The sequence below is a fragment of the Crinia signifera genome, chromosome 6 (genome assembly GCF_055691185.1).
Source record: "Crinia signifera chromosome 6, ASM5569118v1, whole genome shotgun sequence".
Lineage (NCBI taxonomy): Eukaryota > Metazoa > Chordata > Amphibia > Anura > Myobatrachidae > Crinia > Crinia signifera.
The window spans coordinates 225,761,868-225,781,832 of NC_139222.1; the positions used below are offsets into that span (position 1 = coordinate 225,761,868).

The 19,965-nt window shown below is 43.3% G+C and overlaps 1 protein-coding gene across 2 annotated transcripts in view; it reads right to left on the bottom strand.

Moving 5' to 3' along the window:
• The window catches only part of HECTD2 (HECT domain E3 ubiquitin protein ligase 2), a 94,332-nt gene that overhangs the window by 41,957 nt on the left and 32,410 nt on the right, over nt 1-19,965 (bottom strand). For both annotated transcript variants that reach the window (XM_083149021.1, XM_083149020.1), the window contains exons 4-5: nt 3,069-3,171; nt 1,232-1,321 (exon numbers count right to left, since the gene is read on the bottom strand). In XM_083149021.1, coding sequence (XP_083005147.1) covers nt 1,232-1,321; nt 3,069-3,171 — 193 coding nt within the window. The remainder of the gene's footprint in view (nt 1-1,231; nt 1,322-3,068; nt 3,172-19,965) is intronic.

The following is a 19,965-nucleotide window of genomic DNA, read 5'->3' on the forward strand; positions in this document are numbered from 1 at the left end:
CCTGGGTGGGTCCCTGCTTTTTCTGGTGTGAAAGAGGTATTAATAAGCACACCTAGACTTTGTGCCAGTCACTCTTGATGGCGTTCCCAGCAAACACTGTCCACCCACACCCCATCTCTACTCGAAAGCTCTGCAGACTAGTGCTAACCGATGTGTAGAGTAGTGGTACAACCTTTAAGGTGTCCACTGTGAAAGCCCATCCTTCTACCCTTTAGTCCAACTCCTTTTACTTTAATTCGTTTTCCTGTTCTATAGCAAAACCCTGCTCGGTTTAGCTTTATTTTTAGTGAATATAACTCATGAGAGTGATGGAACAAAAGGGATTTACTTTTTGTTTCGATTAATTATGCAAAATGCATTCAACAAGGGTTACTGGAGATCATCTTTGGTAATTCTAGTCCTAAACTATAGCGGTGTTTTAGAGCAGACACTTTCCACTTCCTAAGAAAAATGTATCACATTTAGGCATCTATAAAAAAAGAATCATTCACGGATTAGAATTTTTTTAATGGCAAAAGTATTTCTTACAAATAATGCAAAGCACTTTTAGGGTGGGTTCACACAGAGTACTATAGTGCGAAAATAATTTCTGCAACAGCAATTATTTATTTTTGTTTCTTATTTTATTTTTAGAACAAATTTGAGGATAAATAAGAAGTTATTTCATATCTACATGTCTTAATTAACTGCCACATTACAGATGTGTCCTTGTCCATTTAGGGTGAAATTTACTAGGATGAGAGATTCAAAAAGTGAATTTGGTAAGAAATCTCTAGTTTGTTTAAAGCGGCAATCATTTACACTGCAAATCCAGTTTTATTTTGCAGTGTAAATGATTGACACTTTAAAAAAAACGGGAGATTTCTTACCAAATCTCTCATCCTATTAAATTTGACCCCTAGCAGCAATATACAATAGAGCGTTATATGACTAGGGTGAGTGATCCAACAAGTCTCGCACTGCTCTGTTATTGATGGGTGTATTTTTTTGTTGAAATGTGTCTTAGTCAAAACACAAGGCCGTAATTAATGTGTCTGCATACGCCGCTTCCCCCCCACTCCAAAAACCTAGCGAGGGGGAAACGGTGTGTGCAGGGGGTCAGTTGAATACTGGTGGGGAGTTAAAAATATATAAATGACAGGAAAAAAAGCCAAGTAAGCACTACCTGGAAATATTAATATATACTGTCAAATGCAAAGTGTAACATACAGCCTTTATTTGTGATACTTACGGTAGTTAGTAAGGCATCATAGACAGTGTTTAGAAACTTTGTATTGATTCTGGAATCTTCAACTGTATTAACAGAAGCATTTACATCTCTCTGTGAAAATCAAACAGAGAATAATCCAGTGGTGTTGATGCAGAGGAAGGCATTATTAAATGTTAGTGCAGTGGTGGCCAAACTCTGGGTCTTAAAGAAGAACATATTTACAATGACATATCACTCAACTTATTTTAGAATGCAGTCTCAACAGAAGAGAGGATGTAGCCTTGTGTCATGGGTGTATAAATCATGAGTTCCGCCCCCCCCCCCATTTTCATCACTCTGGGGGCATACCCAGTGCTCTGAGAGTCGCCGGCAATGCCCCCTGTCCCTCTCTCCAAGCTTCAAAAAGTGATTTACAACCAGCCAATCAGCTCCTACCTGTCATTTTTCAAATCCAGTCTGTAACATAGCAGGTAGGAGCGGATTGGCTGGCTGTTATCACTCTCCATCACTTCATCACTTTTTGAAGCTTGATACATCTGGCCCCATGATTCCAAGGAAGAGATGCTGTGCACTGCTAAAAAGCTAGTCAGTGGGCCTCCCAACTTCCCCCAATCCCAGTAACGCGGTAAAAAATGTCCGAAAATGTGACTGTGCCACCAAAATCCAGACAGTTGGGAGGTTTGTATTGAGTTACTTAAACCTTAAAATATGTGCAGCTCAAAAAAAAAAAAAGCAGGAATGGGGATGCATCCATATACAAGGAAAGCATATATTTATGCACTGTAAGCTCATAATAATGTGGCCACATGTAGGGGACGTCATGCCCTATTTTTTCAAATAAAAAGAAACACAATTCCCCTCCCCACAATCTAAGCACAGCTCTTGAAATTTAGGCAGCCATTCTTTATGCTAATCTGGATAGTAATTTGCTACAGACAAAATGTCAAACTGGCTACAATGCGGTAGATAAATGTACGGTTATACACCTACTGTGTTATCAACTGCTGAATTTACTCAGCAAGTGGAATACAAATGGCATATAATGTAGACATAATAATTCGGAGAAATATGAACAGCATCACGCATCGCCTGGCAGGTAGCCTAAAATGTCACCACTACTGTAGTTACAAATACAGAATATTCAGTAACCATTGGATTAATAGAAGAATTAGGAGATACAGTGGGTTCTCAGCTCTGGTCCACAAGTACCCCCACCAGATCCAAGAAAAAATAGATCAACTCACGTGTGTACGATTAAAGAAACCCATATAACATGTCCTGCTGGGGGTACAGTGATTGAGGACTGGAGTGGAAGAACAAGAGTCATTTGAGATACTCGACGCTACCCCTCGCTGGCTGTAGCATTTGATAAATATGATAATGCTATTTATCAAACACTACAGCCAGCGAGGGGTAGCGTTGAGCCATGATCTGCTGATATGACTTTTTTAGAATTGAATAGACTCATTGGAGAACACTTTAAAGATCCTTCCTAGGAATTCAGTATAAAAACTTGCTGCTATTGGATGGTATAAATTGCGTATTTCCCAGAAATTCTGAATAGGTGCTGACTGGCTTATTTATACTGTATGTAAACTCTAAAGCAAACAGAAGCCTTCACACTTGGGATATGATGGATAAGAATAGATAAGCCATTAGACAGCAATGGGAGCAAAACTGACTATTGATTGGTATTACTTCTCATGATAACACATCTCACCGTTATGTTGCTGTGTTTTTGTTCTTTTATTATATAACTCTCTGTTGTCCCTTTGTAATCTCTTGCAGAATTTTCTTTATAAAAAAACGTTATTCACAATCCTAATAAAGACTTGCAAAGAATGCCCTAGATTACTACCTTGAATGCAGCATTTAACTCCAAGAATGAATCAAATGTGGTTAAATAAAAATCGTGCACAGCTTTCCATTCCCCTGTTGATTTCGCTTTGTCCAAGTCTAACCTGCAAAAACACAATACATATAATGTAAGAAAATTATACATTACTTGCTAATTTAACATTATTCAATCAAATTCTTAGATTACTGTTTGCTGGTATTCATAGGCAAGGTTTAAAAAAAAAAAACATAACTTTTTAGGCGTGTTGTGTGATAAAGAAGAGGCTATAGCACTTACCTGTTCCAATAAATAGATCTGCACATATGTGATGTTACCATATAAATGTGCAATAACTAATTCCAATCTTGTGGACCATTTGCCACAAGTACAGTGACTAGATGGGAAGAAATTGGAAATATTCTCATTGTGTAACTGTACAAAATAATTGCCTCCTGATCTGTGATTATCATGTGCTGGTCTGTATTTGGATCCTGTTTACTCACAGGTAGATTAATTGTAATGGACATATATTGCAAAATGGTGTTGAATTTGAGTAAAAATGGTCAAAAATAAGTCTCTTCAAAGTATTATGAGGCCTATTTGCAATAAAATTATATTAACAAATTAAAACAGGACTGACATTGTTTCCATATATACCAAATACCAAAAGGTGTGTTACATATTAATACATTTATTACACATCACTATTACAAACACTTACCTTTAAAATAATACAAAATAAAAATCAAATAAATTATGCGCATATAGGTTTCTAAAAAGAGGTGGATTGTTTTAAACGGTCTAGCTATAATATAATGTTGCAGCATTCAATTATTCATTGTATCAAATCAACTTATGCTGGATGTGGAGAGATGCAGCCGCTTGCATTGACGGTATCCTGCGGCTATATTAACCCCTTCCCGACATTTGACGTATATATACGTCATGGCCGGGATGTACTTCCCGACACATGACGTATATATACGTCATGACTTTAAACTGTCCCCGCGTCTATAGACGCGGTGACAGTTTAAACATGTCTGCTGTCCCTGACAGCAGACATGTCCCAGCATGTCCAGGGGGGGCGGCGATGCCTCCCCCCCGTCGGCGATCGCTGTGATTGGCTGTTCAATGTGAACAGCCAATCGCAGCGTTTTCCTGTGTTACCGGCGAATATGACGCTCGGTAACACAGGTGTCAATCACCGCCGGGTGGGAGGGGGCGTGAGGGGGTCACCGGTGATGACCACACCTCACCCCACCTGCCCCCAAGGCTGTGATTGGTCCGTCGGACCGACGGACCAATCACAGCCATAGCGCGTTATTTAAACTAACGGTGACTGCGCTGCAGACGCCATTCCGGTCTGGAATTGCGTGCAGAGCGGTCACCGGCCAATCTGTCGTGATACATACCTGATCCTTGCCTGATACTTGCCTGATACTTACCTGATCACCGCTGGTAGCGTGCTGCCAGCAGCTGGATGCTTACTGGATCTTGTCACTTCCTGTGTGCTGCTGCTGCAGTGTCATAGAGTGACAGATAGTGAGAGATAGTCAGAGATAGTCAGAGATAGTGACAGAGAGTGATAGAGAGTGCTATATTTTGTGTCTGCTGCACCCCCTTTTGTGCTGATCAGTATATCTGTGCTGATCAGCAACTTTTTGGGGGTGCAGGGTTTTTTTTTTATATATATACCTGTCAGTTGCACCAAAGCTTGTGCTGCCTGTGCAACTGACTGCTGCCCCCCTGCTGCCCCCCCTTTTGTGCTGATCAGTATAAATTAACTGATCAGCAACTTTTTGGGGGTCCAGGGTTTTTTTTTTATATATACCCTGTCAGGTTGCACCCACAGTTGGGTGCCTGCTGCCCCTCACTGCTAATCAGTGTTGCATCACTGCATCACTGATCTGCAGTTTTTTTTTTTTTGGAGAGTGCAGTGGGGTTTTGTTTTTACACCCACGTTGCTTTTGTGGGTGTCCTGTGGCCGCTGAGCGCTGATCAGTGACGTACATCACTGAACAGCATTTTTGGCACAGGGTAGATATAATTTTTTTTCTGCAGTTTTTTTAAATTGTTTTTTTTTTGGAGAGTGCTGTGTTTTTTTTTTTTTAAATTGTTTTTACACCCACGTTGCTTTTGTGGGTGTCCTGTGGCCGCTGAGCGCTGATCAGTGACGTACATCACTGAACAGCATTTTTGGCACAGGGTAGATTTTTTTTCTGCAGTTTTTTTAAATTGTTTTTTTTTTGGGGAGTGCTGTGGTTTATTTTTTTTAAATTGTTTTTACACCCACGTTGCTTTTGTGGGTGTCCTGTGGCCGCTGAGCGCTGATCAGTGACGTACATCACTGAACAGCATTTTTGGCACAGGGTAGATATAATTTTTTTTCTGCAGTTTTTTTAAATTGTTTTTTTTTTTGGAGAGTGCTGTGTTTTTTTTTTTTTAAATTGTTTTTACACCCACGTTGCTTTTGTGGGTGTCCTGTGGCCGCTGAGCGCTGATCAGTGACGTACATCACTGAACAGCATTTTTGGCACAGGGTAGATTTTTTTTCTGCAGTTTTTTTAAATTGTTTTTTTTTTGGAGAGTGCTGTGGTTTATTTTTTTTAAATTGTTTTTACACCCACGTTGCTTTTGTGGGTGTCCTGTGGCCGCTGAGCGCTGATCAGTGACGTACATCACTGAACAGCATTTTTGGCACAGGGTAGATATAATTTTTTTTCTGCAGTTTTTTTAAATTGTTTTTTTTTTGGAGAGTGCTGTGTTTTTTTTTTTTTAAATTGTTTTTACACCCACGTTGCTTTTGTGGGTGTCCTGTGGCCGCTGAGCGCTGATCAGTGACGTACATCACTGAACAGCATTTTTGGCACAGGGTAGATTTTTTTTCTGCAGTTTTTTTAAATTGTTTTTTTTTTTGGAGAGTGCTGTGGTTTATTTTTTTTAAATTGTTTTTACACCCACGTTGCTTTTGTGGGTGTCCTGTGGCCGCTGAGCGCTGATCAGTGACGTACATCACTGAACAACATTTTTGGCACAGGTTTGATATAAATTTTTTTTTTTTTTGGATCAAATTCCTGTTGCCTTTGAGCGCTGTTCAGTGACGGACATTACTGACCAACATCTGTGCTCAATTTTTGGCGCAGGACCTTTTTTTTTTTTTTTTTACCCCTTCAAAAAATTTTTTTTATTGGGATCAAATTCCTGTATAAAGTATTTTTTTTTCTGCACTACATACACACTACACACTACATACCCCCCGTGTTGAAATAAAGTTTGTACCCCCCCTACACTATACACGTGTTGAAACATTACACTTACAGAAACACAAAAATAAAAATGTCATCCCAAATGTCATCCCAGTCATCCAGAAGAATGTATTCAGCGGAGGAGGCATATGCCATGCTTGCCTCTGACTCTGACACAGCCAGTGATACAAGCGGGGAATTTGAAGGATTCGTCTTAAGCTCCTCTTCCTCCTCTAGTGATGAGGGACCCCCTCAAAGACGCCCCCGTAGAGCAGCTGAGACCCCCCCCCAAATGATTGATCCCGTATGGACCCCACCACCAGACAATTTTGAGCCCCAGGTTCCTGAGTTTTTGTCCATCCCAGGAATCCAATTTGATTCAACAGGTCTCAGAGAAATTGACTTTTTCAAATTATTTTTCTCTGATGATTTTATAAATTTAATGGTGGACCAAAGTAATTTATATGCCCAGCAGTTTATTGCTCAAAACCCCACGTCATCATTTGCTAGGTGGACCCCTGTAGATGCAGTAGAGATGATGACGTTTTGGGATCTGGTGTTACATATGGGCATAGTAAAAAAGCCAGAAATTAGGCAATATTGGAGTACAGATGTTCTGTACAGCACCCCACTTTACCGTATGGCCATGGCTCGGACTCGTTTTGAGACAATCCTTAAATTTTTACATTACACCGATAATGCACAGTGCCCACCCAGAGATGATCCCACCTTTGACCGGCTATTCAAAGTCAGGCCGGTCATTGATCATTTCAGTGCCAAATTTGCAGAGATGTACATCCCTGAAAAATTGTCTGGGATTTAGTGCACCCCTTCCTGGATAAAGGTTATCACCTCTATGTGGATAACTTTTACACTAGCATCCCCCTGTTTAAGGCCCTTGGTTCAAGAGGTACAGCAGCTTGCGGTACTGTGCGCAAGAACCAAAGAGGCCTCCCAAAAACGCACGTTGCCCAATTACTGAGAAGGTGTGAAAGCAGGGGAATATGCACCGAAAATATGTTGTTGGTCAAAATATAAGGACAAGAGGGATGTCCTTATACTGACAACAATTCATGGAGACAGTACCACCTCCGTCCCTGTACGAGGTACCAGTACCCACACCTCAAAACCTAATTGTATCCTAATTGTATCCTAGATTACAATAAGTACATGGGCGGAGTGGATCTTTCAGATCAGGTACTGAAGCCGTACAGTCCCCTGCGGAAAACAAAAATCTGGTACAAGAAGCTGGCCGTGTATATCATCCAGATGGCACTGTATAACGCTTACGTGCTATTCCGTTCTACCAGCCAGAGGGGGACATTTATGCACTTTCAAGAGGAAGTCATAAAGGGCCTAATATTTGGGAACCAGCAGGCAGAGGGCCCCAGTACTTCTAGTACTGGCCCCCGTATTGTACCAGGGCAGCATTTTCCTAACGAAATCCCCTCCACTGCAAAAAAGGGCAGGACACAAAAAACGGTGCAAAGTTTGCTATAAAAAGGGAATAAGAAAGGATACTATTTTCCACTGTGAAACTTGCCCCGACAAACCCGGCCTATGTATAAAGGAGTGTTTTAAAATATACCACACATCTATGGATTATTAGGTTCATCATTTCACCGTGCTTCGGGGGTCTTGCTAATGCCACATAGCACCCACCATTCATTCCACCACAATCTGAGCTGCAAAATCCAAAAATCACTCCTTCCCTTCTGAGTCCTGCCATGCACCCAACTGGTATTTTTTGGTCACATATGAGGCATTGCCATACTCGGGAGAAATTGGGGCACAGATTTTGGGGTGCTTTTTCTCCTTCATACCTTATGAAAATGAAAAATTTTGAGCCAGAACTGCATTTTTGTGTAAAAAAATGTAATTTTTCATTTTCACAGCCCAGTTGTACCAAAATTGGTGAAACCCCTGGGGGTTTGAAATGTACACTATACCCCTAGATGAATTCCCTGAGGGGTATAGTTTGCAAAATGGGGTCACTTGTGGGGGGGTTCCACTGTATTGGTGCTTTGGGGGTCTTGCTAATGCGACATAGCACCCACCAACATTCCACCAGAATCTGTGCTGCAAAATCCAAATATCACTCCTTCCCTTCTGAGTCCTGCCATTTTTTGGTCACACATGAGGCATTGCCGTTCTCGGGAGAAATTGGGGCACAAATTTTGGGGTGCTTTGTCTCCTTCATTCCTTGTGAAAATGAAAAAATTTGAGCCAGAACTGCATTTTTGTGTAAAAAATTTAATTTTTCATTTTCACTGCCCAGTTGTACCACAATTGGTGAAACCCCTGGGGGTTTGAAATGTACACTATACCCCTAGATGAATTCCCTGAGGGGTGTAGTTTGCAAAATGGGGTCACTTGTGGGGGGGTTCCACTGTATTGGTGCTTCGGGGATCTTGCTAATGCGACATAGCACCCACCAACATTCCACCAGAATCTGTGCTGCAAAATCCAAATATCACTCCTTCCCTTCTGAGTCCTGCCATGCACCCAAATGGTATTTTTTGGTCACATGTGAGGCATTGCCGTACTCGGGAGAAATTGGGGCACATATTTTGGGGTGCTTTGTCTCCTTCATTCCTTGTGAAAATGAAAAATTTTGAGCCAGAACTGCATTTTTGTGTAAAAAATTTAATTTTTCATTTTCACTGCCCAGTTGTACCACAATTGGTGAAACCCCTGGGGGTTTGAAATGTACACTATACCCCTAGATGAATTCCCTGAGGGGTGTAGTTTGCAAAATGGGTCACTTGTGGGGGGGTTCCACTGTATTGGTGCTTCGGGGATCTTGCTAATGCGACATAGCACCCACCAACATTCCACCAGAATCTGTGCTGCAAAATCCAAATATCACTCCTTCCCTTCTGAGTCCTGCCATGCACCCAAATGGTATTTTTTGGTCACATGTGAGGCATTGCCGTACTCGGGAGAAATTGGGGCACATATTTTGGGGTGCTTTGTCTCCTTCATTCCTTGTGAAAATGAAAAATTTTGAGCCAGAACTGCATTTTTGTGTAAAAAATTTAATTTTTCATTTTCACTGCCCAGTTGTACCACAATTGGTGAAACCCCTGGGGGTTTGAAATGTACACTATACCCCTAGATGAATTTCCTGAGGGGTGTAGTTTGCAAAATGGGGTCACTTGTGGGGGGGTTCCTAACTTTTAGCATCTTATGGTGCCTAGAAACCTACATGGTGCCTAAAAAATAATCTCATAAAAAGGAGGCTCCAAAATCAAGTAGGTGCTCCTTCTATTATGAAGCCTGTGGTTTGGTCAACGTGCACACTAGGGCCACATATAGGATATTTATGAAAATAAAAGAATTGGGGGAATAAATTTTTAGTCACATTTCTCTAGTAAAATCTACTGTGTTCCTTAGAAAAATGTATTAAAATTGCAAATCTGCAAAAAAAATGAAATTTTGAAATTTCACCTACACTTTGTTTTAATTCCTGTGAAACACCTAAAGGGTTAACAAACTTCCAAAATGCTGTTTTGAATACTGTGAGGGGTGCAGTTTTTGAAATGGCATCATTTATGGGGGTGTCTCACATACAAGTCCCTCAAAGTCACATCAGAACTGAACTGGTCCCTAAAAAAATCAGTGTTTGAAATTTTCTTGAAAATTTGAGAATTTGCTATTCATATTTTAAGCCTCCTAGTGTCCAAAAAAATTAAAAGGATGTTGAAATAATGATGGAAACATAAAGTAGACATATGGTCTATGTTAGTTAATAACTATTTTGAGTGGTATGATTATTTGTCTCACAAGCAGAAAATTTAACATTTTGAAAATTGCTAAATTTTCCATTTTTTTACGACATTTTGGTATTTTTCACAAAAAAACACAGACTGTATCGACCCAAATTTACCACTAACTTGAAGTACAATGTGTCACGAGAAAACAATCTCAAAATCACTGGGATAAGTAAAAGCAAAAAAAAGTTATCCCCACTTAAGTGATACCTGTCAGATTTGAAAAAAGGGCTCTGTCAGGAAGGCAAAAACATGCTGCGTCAGGAAGGGGTTAAGCGTATTTAACAGAATCTCAAGTCTAAATATGTAGTGTGCACTCTAGGATTTTTGGAAGGGCAGGGTGCTGACCACCAAGCAGGGCACATGTTTCAATTAGGAGGACACATTTACATTAAAAATTGACATGAGAAAAAAAAAATCATATATAAAACAATTGCACACTGCGCCAGGAATACACCCATTACACATGGTCACACACTGGTATGCCCATTACACATTATGCCAAGCACTGTAATTAATACCCATTACATATTATGCCACACAAGTGCCGGTTACCTAAATGTTGTTGCAGGGGTTGCTTGCTCGTTGCCCAGGGGGTATTGAATGCTCTTTGCCCAGAAGGAATTACATGCTCATTGCCCAGGTGGCTGGAAAAGCTGGAAGAGCTGACACTGCTCAGCAGCATTTCTGCTCTTTCAGCAGCATCCCATCCCCTGCCATGCTGACAGGCCGCTCAACTCCTTGGCTGAGAGTGGCTTGTCAGCTCTTCCAACCGCATCCTGTCCGCCGCCGCTCTCAGCAGAGGATTGGACTTCAACAGTATGAAGGGAGGCACTCGGAAGGGCGCACAGTAAAAGCAATTTAAAGGGCAGAGTGGCTTTACAAGTTAAAAACAATGGGCAGGGCGCAGTGCCCTGCAAAAATAAACTAGAGTGATGCTGCTCCTGACCTGGTGCTCAGAGGAGAAAAATGTGCAGCCACCATAATAGACAGTGACTGCTGTGCGGCTTTCCACCACGGAGAAGGTTGTGCACACAAGCTAGCACTCTAATGCTACTAAATGAAATAATGCTTAGCTTGGAAAGGAACAATTATTCCCTTGCACTGAGTTGCGAGTATAGAGGAATAGCAGCAGCCATTGACCCAAGAAATGCAGGGGGGTGGTTTCTCCGATAAATAACGATATTGCTATTTATGTAGTGCTTTCTCTAATAGGATCCAGGGTGCTTTAAGTAATTATATGCAATGAGTCCTGATCTCCTCCAGCACAGAACTGGTGAAAACTATTAAGCGGTATTACAGTGCGGAAATGTTTGTGCACCATACTGTACAGCAAGGCGTGCCCCATGGAAATCCTCTCTGCCGCTCCAGATCTGCAATATGCGTTCTCTTTACTAATTAGTTTACACTGCAAATGGTCAACAAATCATTTCCATAGCAGCATTCTGTATGTGTTGACATATCTATGTCGACTGTGTTTGTGTCAACCATTTGGTGTTGACCTAGACACTGTCAACCCTTTATAGATTTAACCACATTACAATAATAGGCTTCCTTCCTCAAAATATCCTGCAGACTCACACTCAGTTGTGCAGCAATGGCCCCCTCAGACCTCCCGGTGGCTTGGAGGCGCTGGGTGGCTTATGGGCACTGGGTCTGGGGGGGGGGGGGGGGGTCACATTACTTATAGTTACCCCACTAACCCGAGCCTCCTAGGTGAGAAAGCAGCCCTCCCTCATCTCACTCGCTTCCCAACCTATGAATGTCATCAATAAATACCCATCTGCCACAAACTGCAGCATTGTGCAGGGCTATTATGAAGCAAGGTGTCCCCACTTGCCCTTACACCTCACCCAGAGGAACGGCATATAAAAGTATGCTGGAAACAAATCCACATGCTTTGGCAGAATATAGGGACACCTGCACGAATTGAAATCAATTTGGTCTTAATTTATCACACGCTCATTAAAATATTGAAGATTGGTAAAAGGGAACAAACAATTCGAATGAGCTAACAGCATGTGCGGTTTCTTTCTGGAACAAGTGCCAGGTATATGCGGGAAGCTAATGTCTCCCTGTCTGTACAGGACTGAAGGGAGCCGTGCAATTACTGCTATTTTCAGCAGTCTTGTGCTAATTTATCAGCCATGTGCAGCCGCTGACCTCTCTTTTGACCGACGTCTATTTTTATTCTTGTTTATTGTCCCTTTTGATTTGTTAATCAGTAAACTAATAGGACACAGCTTCGGCTCTTTTACCATTTCATGCATTCAGAATTTCTAACAGCTCTTAGGGCAGTATTCAATGAGAAAAATTTGCAGTGTTTTATGGCGAGTTTGTGCTATTTTCACGTTGGAAGGAGCATTTTGCTCTCCAAAAGTGAACCACCCTATTCAATGTGATATTTTCGCCGTCTTTTTAAGTGATTTTCGCCGTGTCTCTCCGTGTAGCAATTCTCCATCTTTTCATGGAGAACTGGAATGTGAACTTTTAAACTAAAAGGTTTTTTTTTTTTTTTTTTTTTCTGTGAAGGGGCATGTTATTTTTATTCATGTGCTTATAGCACATGAATATATATTTAATAAAAAAAAAATATTTAAAATTTTTTTTTTTTTTTTTACACAGAGCAGCCAGCAGGGGGCCGGAGCTCTCGAGCAGCTCATTAGATATTCATATATTCACTGCACCCAATCATTACATATGCACGATCGGGTGCAGTGAATACTGGGTCCCCCGCTGGCTATAGGGGGGGGGGGGGGGGGCAGCTTGTGCTGCCTGGGTCCCGGGGAGCCCTTCTCCCCTCCACATATGTTCTGGGCCAGCCAGGGAGACTTTAATCTCCCTGGCTGCCACCGTTCCCCGTCTCCCTGCCAGCTCCCTGCCGCGGACGCTCATCTGCTGCAGGGGTTAAGACACGCCGCGAGTGGCGGCGAGTCTTGATCACATTGAATAGTGGGAGCAGGAGTGGCAGCGTGCCCCCCGGAACAGGGCGAGTGCATGGCGAGAGAAAAAATCTCTCGCCATGCATGGAGAATTTTTCTTATTGAATACTGCCCTTAGTAGTTTCATATATTTTCTATAAATTATAAAATGAAATAGTCAATTTGAGAGGGAAACAAATATCTGCTGCAGTCCCCTCCAAATCCAAGAGCTTCTTAATATATTTGTGGGTGCCCCATGAAAACATTATTATTGTTTTGTTTGTTTTAGAGATATCCACACATTTTGTTTAATGACTATGGTACCGCTTCAGAATGCAATGTAGATTTGGTACTTGTGTATTTTGGCAGCGCCTCCGATTTCCATCGCGCAATGTTTTAATCGCATGCCATGCACCCGATGGCATGCAATGCGACGCGATTTTTGCCCCTATACGATGAAAGATTGTATAAGCACCCCAAAGGGTTCTTTTAAGCACCATAATGGGTGCTTACAATGTTAAATGCACCCCCACGCCACCCCCCCACTATAAACGTGAACCCGAAGTGTGGCGAGCGCAGCGCGCCCGCGAGGGGCAGCGGTACACGTCCTCCAACCTTTTCATACCCCCACTATCCACGTCGGCGTGGAGTTGAGAATAGAAAGTGTGGCGAGCGCAGCGAGCCCCGCGAGGGGACGCGGATACCTTCACAGGTATCGGAGTCCCCTCGCGGCCTTCACAGGTATCCGCTGCGCTCGCCACGCTTCGGGCTCGGTGCGCTTGCCACACTTTCTATTCTCAACTCCACGCCGACGTGGATAGTGGGGGTATGAAAAGGTCGGAGGACGCGTAACCGCTGCGCTCGCCACGCTTCGGGTTCACGTTTATAGTGGGAGGGTGCATTTAACATTGTAAGCACCCATTAGGGTGCTTATACAATGTTTAATCGCATCGCATTGTATGCCATATACAATGTCATACAATTTTAAAATTGTATGGCATTGTACAATATCGCGTCGCATCGCATACCATCGTATGCCTTATGGTATGCGATGGGTGCCGCCAAACTACACAAGTACCGTAGATTTTTACCGAGCAGAACGATTATTGGCTGACTGCACCAATGAATCATGGCCGCACTGCACCCACGCGCAGTGCGGTCAAAATGGGAATTTATTTTGCAAAGCGATTGACAGACAGGGATCATTTATTGGGAGTGGCGGGAAAAACAAAGGCATGTTACAATCAACAAATGCAATCCTGGACATAGGTAGGACATATTGGATCAGTGTCTCCTAGTTAATATACGCCCGCCACTTAGTTATAGTATGAAGTAACTGAAAGGCTGGGCTCCTGCTGTGCCATAAATTCAGCAACAGAACAACTACTGGGGAGGTGGGTTGGGGAGAAAGAGAAAGGACAAAAGGAAGGAGAGGGAGAGAAAGAGAGGAGAAAGAGTGAGTGAGTGAGTGAGAGGGAGCTCAGGGGAAAGAAGTATGGGAAGCATTGGAGGAAGAAAAAGAGTAAAGAACGAGTAAGGGGGAGAGGAGTAAGAAAAAGTAAGGCGAGAGATCGAGGGAGGGGCAGATGAGGGAGAGAAAAAGAAATGAGTCAGGCACATTTTGTACAAATTTACAGCACTTCCTAATTAAGCTAAATGCACCGCCCCCCCCCCCCCCCCCTCTCTTTCAGTGACGGGTCTTCTCCCACAGTGACCCGCTCCCATGCTCGCCGCCGCTGCTGCCGGGCCTCCCACAGCCTCCTTTCTCCCTGCGTACAGCCGGCACCGCCTGTCTCTTGCCCCCCACCCGCATACAGGCGGTGCTGCCCGGCCCCTATTTCCCGGTGCATAGTCGGCGCTGCCTGCCTCCTGCACCATTCGTACTGGCGGAGCTGCCGTGCCTTCTGCTCCCCATGTAGAGGGGGAGCATGGTGTCTAAAAAAGAGGGCGCAGGGGTTGTCTGCTGGGCACTCTGCCGGCCGCCCTGCAGGCAATACAGGCCAGCCCAGCAGAGGAGAATGGGAATGGCCCGCTGGAAATTGACCCGGTATCCCAGTGTCCCAATCCGCCCCTGTTTGCCACACTTACTTATGTAATACCCCTTTCACGCCAAACGCCTGACCCGGGATGTTGTTGGGGAAACCTGCTTCCTGGCTTGGTGTGAAAGGGACCACATACAGTAGGTTCAGTTTTCTCAGAAATTCAACCGTCTTACTGTTGTCTTACTGTTGTGGTTGGGAATCAAAGAGATTTGAAACTACTTGGTGTTTCATCTTATCAACCGGTCTCTGATCGAAAATCAGGTGATATCATTGCTGAATCTTCAGGGGCATGGTGGGCCACATAAATATAAATATGCGCCAGAGTAACGCCCTCCATACACTATTTGACTTCTCAGAGGGAAAAAGTCATGTGCGATATTATCTTATGCATGTCATTTTGTGTACAATATATTGTGTGTGCTCCCATTCCCTGCTTCTGTGAGACTGGCCGAGCCGAAGGTCAGACGTGCAGCACATCCAATCTCTGACTCCAATCAGATGCCGTGCATAAGTTCGGATGTCAAACACATGCGGTTTGGCCACTTTTCACCAGATTTCTAGGCCCGTTCCTTTGGATTTGGGTGAAAAGTGGACAAAATCGCACTAGTGTATGGCTAGCTTAAGACTTCCACTAATCTGCTAAAGAACCAGGCTGGAAGTGGTCATCACTGATGTCAGAGGCCCACTCAAAAAATGCCTTGGCACGATGGGTATTCACAAACACACCCAGAAAACGCCATGTTTCCCCCGAAAAATGCTAACTTCCTGTCAATCATACTGGGACTGTAATGCGTATGGATATTTGCAACTAGGGTACGCACAATGCAAAGGCTGCATACACTCAGATGTTCGATAAATCGGTTGGATTGCGAATCTGATTAGAGATCCATGCTGAATGTCCAAAGTATGGGTTTCAAAATAAGTATATTATAATTATTATAATATATAAATATATATATTGTGAAAACAAATTAAAGAGGAGATGACAAGCCAAGTAATTTGAAGAAAGAAAGGGCCAAACATATGTCATTTCAATGTAGGTTGCTCACTGGATGAACGTAGTGTCTGGCTAAAATGAAATCTGAAGATAAGTGATATATACACACAAATCTATAAACTAGATTTCAATTTGGTACTTATGTAGTACCAGGGAGCCCACTAAGCAAATTGGTTAGTGGGCTATTCTGCGTAAGGAAATCGCATTGCATGTCCCGTTTTAGTGCCATACGATGCGCGCAATGCGATTCAACTGGATCTTCCGAAGTAATTTATTCACTGCTCTCTCGCCCCGGGCTTATCACATCGGAATGGGATCATTCGTCAGACTGCATTTAGGTCTACAGTCATTAGTTCTACCCCACTAGGTCGACCGGCAGGAAGGTCGACCTGACTTAAGGTCGACATGGGCCAAGGTCGACATGACTTAAGATCGAATTTGCATAAAGGTCGACATGAGGAAGGTCGGCTGGTCATAAGGTCGACATGGGTTTTTCACTGTTTTTTTGATCCGAATGTCGACACAGTCGACATGGACACAGTTGGCAATGAGAATCGGACCCTCGCATCACTCGCGATGCTTCGGGCACGGTGCCTCGCTGCGCTCGGCACACTATTTTATTCTCCCACCACGCCCTAGTGGATGGTAGGGCATGAAATACCGCCTGTCGGCACATGTCGGCTCAAAAAACAGTGAAAAACCCATGTCGACCTTATGACCAGTCGACCTTCCTCATGTCTACCTTTATGCAAATTCGACCTTAAGTCATGTCGACCTTGGCCCATGTCGACCTTAAGTCAGGTCGACCTTCCTGCCAGTCGACCTAGTGGGGTAGACCTAATGACTGTAGACCTAAGTTCATTCTAATAGATGACCGCATCCCATCACATCGCATCTCACTCAAAATATGCGATCGATTTTATAGGGTGTGATGCCATTAACTTTAGTGCACTGCAATGACATGCAATGTGATTTTTAGGCACCCTCCCACTATCCACGCCACCCCGAAGCGTGGCGAGCGGCGGCGGAAAACATCCTCCCGACCTTTTCATACCCCCACTATCCATGTCGGCATGGAGTTGATTTTATATAGAGTGGCGAGCACAGCGACCCACCGAGCCCGAAGCGTGGCGAGCAGACCCGTATTACTTTACATGTATTCTGCTTGCGCTCGCCACGCTTCGGGCTCGGTGGCTCGCCACACTATATAATAATACCAACTCCATGCCGATGTGGATAGTGGGGATATGAAAAGTTAGGTCTGGGGGACGCGTCCTGCCGCCTCTCGCCACGCTTCGGGGTGGGGTGGATAGTGGGGGGGGGGGGGGGTTAGGAACACATTCACACTTGCCATACCATACATCTGACACAGTAATGACGACATGTGTTAAAGATGAACTTTAAATAAGATTAATGATAATTAATGAAGAAAAAAAAAGAAGAATAATAGAGTCATTATGAAGGCAGTGCATTTGCCGTGGGAAGCAGCGGCAGAGCATGGAGAATGCGGCGAAAGGGATTAGTAGCGCCCAGAGTCTTCCTCTACATGAACTCTTCCAGGTACGACTCCAATTTTTTGCGGGACGTGCCTTTTTGGCACTTGTTTCGCCATTTACATGCCCCCCACAGCCGCTCAAGGTTTTGCGTGTCAACCCCTGACTCTACAAAGTTAAATCGATGGTTCACACATGCGTATGGTTATATCCTGCCTGCTGAAGCTGCTCCGTGCAGGATATGGCTCATATCCTGCCTGCTGAAGCTGCTCCGTGTTGTAGGCCCTCCAACAATCCGAATAGATCATCGAGCAACTAAATCGTTGATGGCGGCCATCAATGTACTGGCATCTCTCTTCTCAACTGCAGTGACAAAGCAGGCACCGGTCTCCCTGCAAATCCCTCCAAAAAGCCACTGCTGAGGCAGCATCCTTCCCACATGATTTTTATGCTTCATGAAGATGTTTTAGTCCACTTCGACCACCATGCCGGGACCGCCAATTTGCCTATGGGTCTGGGAAATTAAGTCCATAGTGCATGCCTCCCACATCAGGCGTTGTACTGTACTGCAGATTTGATAGACATGTGCAGTTCCCGGTCACAATACGCCACACTTGTCATCTCCTCCACCCAGGAATAGATAAAGCGGACAAGTGTGAGGAAGGGTAAACGGCACCCCGGGAACCAGTGCGCCGCTCTAAGGCTGACCTTTTTGCGGCAGGCCTTAATGTGTCAGCACCACATGCTTTCCTTCAGGGAAAGCCGCATCGGATGCCCGTTCACACAATTTTGCGTGACCAGCAGCAACTGGTGGCGCTGGAAAAACATTACATCCTCCTCCTCTGTATTTGGCAAGGTGAACATGGTGACTGGTTCACCTGCCATCACTGTCACCTCTGTTGCGTTCTTCCTGATGCAGCCATTACTGTCAGTTATTCACCTCAGACTGAATCTGACAGGGACCGGGAAAACTTACGCAAGTTCTAACTGACTACGCTATTTGCGTAGCTTACACTTATTCTGAAAGCACAGCGACGATAACTGCCAAACGTCTATACCATATTATCTACTGAGATCGCATCGCACGGCACTAAAACGGCCCGTGCGATGCGATTTCCTTATGCTAGCGTACGTATGTTAATTGGGCGCCCTGGTACAACATAAGTACCCAATCTTTTTTTCTTTATAAAAAGTGAAGTGTTCTACTCACGCAATGAACACTGTGGATAATTTATATTACAGGAGATGACTGAACTCCACATCAAGGTCACATTTAATAACGGGGGTGACAGGGAAAATGTGACTCAGTGATGGCTCTTCTTTTTGTGATGTATGTTGACATTTCAGTAATGTGACCTAAAAGCCCAACATTATACAAGCTAGTGTCCACAAAGTAGTATCTGATCATAGGGATTACCAGATGCATGCATTTAAAAAAATAATAATAATCATAATGTACAGTATGTGGATTTGCAGACATTATTAGCTGACAAATAGCAGAATGTTCCTGCTAAAAACAACAACTTAGAAGTTCTGAAATAAGTACTGCTGTGTCTAAGTACCATGATTGTTCAAATCATAGATATGAGGTTTCAGTGGTGCAGAACCAATGATTAGCTTAAGCCTGGGAATAAAAAAAATAAACTTTTTTATAAAAAAAAACAAAACTGAAAAGAATAATTTAATATTTCAGAACAAAACTTCTATACAACGTAAAATATTATTTATATAGCGGCTGCATATTCGGTTGTGTTTTGCAATTGGGAACAAAAGCAATAATAAACCTAAACTATTACAGAGAAGCAAGGTAATCCTTCTCAACAGTTTATGCTGTGTACACACTGTGAGATTTGACATAAGGGGTGACATTTAATAGGGAGTGATTTTCTGTTTTTGCCGATTTTTTGCACAAAAACGGCCGAAATCGCACGTTTTTCAGAAATCGCCAACTTAATGGGATGCAAATTGCGGCAAAAATCGCACTTTTTGCCACAACTTCGCACATTCTGAAGTGGCGATTTCGCAATTCGCATCCAGATGTTTTCCCATTGAAAAACATACATTTCGCAAATTTAATGGGGTGCGAATTTGGAAATCGCCCCCCAAAAATGTGCTAAAAATCGCCAAAAAAATAGACCAGGTTCAGAAACATGCACAGATCATTGCGATCGGTGCATGGTTCTGGTGTAAAAAAATAAATAAAAAGGTAAAACAAAAAAGTGAAAAGGTAAAAAAAAAAAAAACGGCGTGGCGTCCCCCCTCTTGAGCATAACCAGCCCCTGGCTCAAAGAGCCGGTCCTGGTTTCATATAATCACAGGGACAAACAAGTTGGGGTTCCCTAGATTTTATAAAACCAGCACCAGGCTTAAGGGCCAGTCCTGGTTCCCAAAATACGGGGGACAAAATGAGTAGGGGTCCCCCGTATTTCAAGAACCAGCACCGGGCC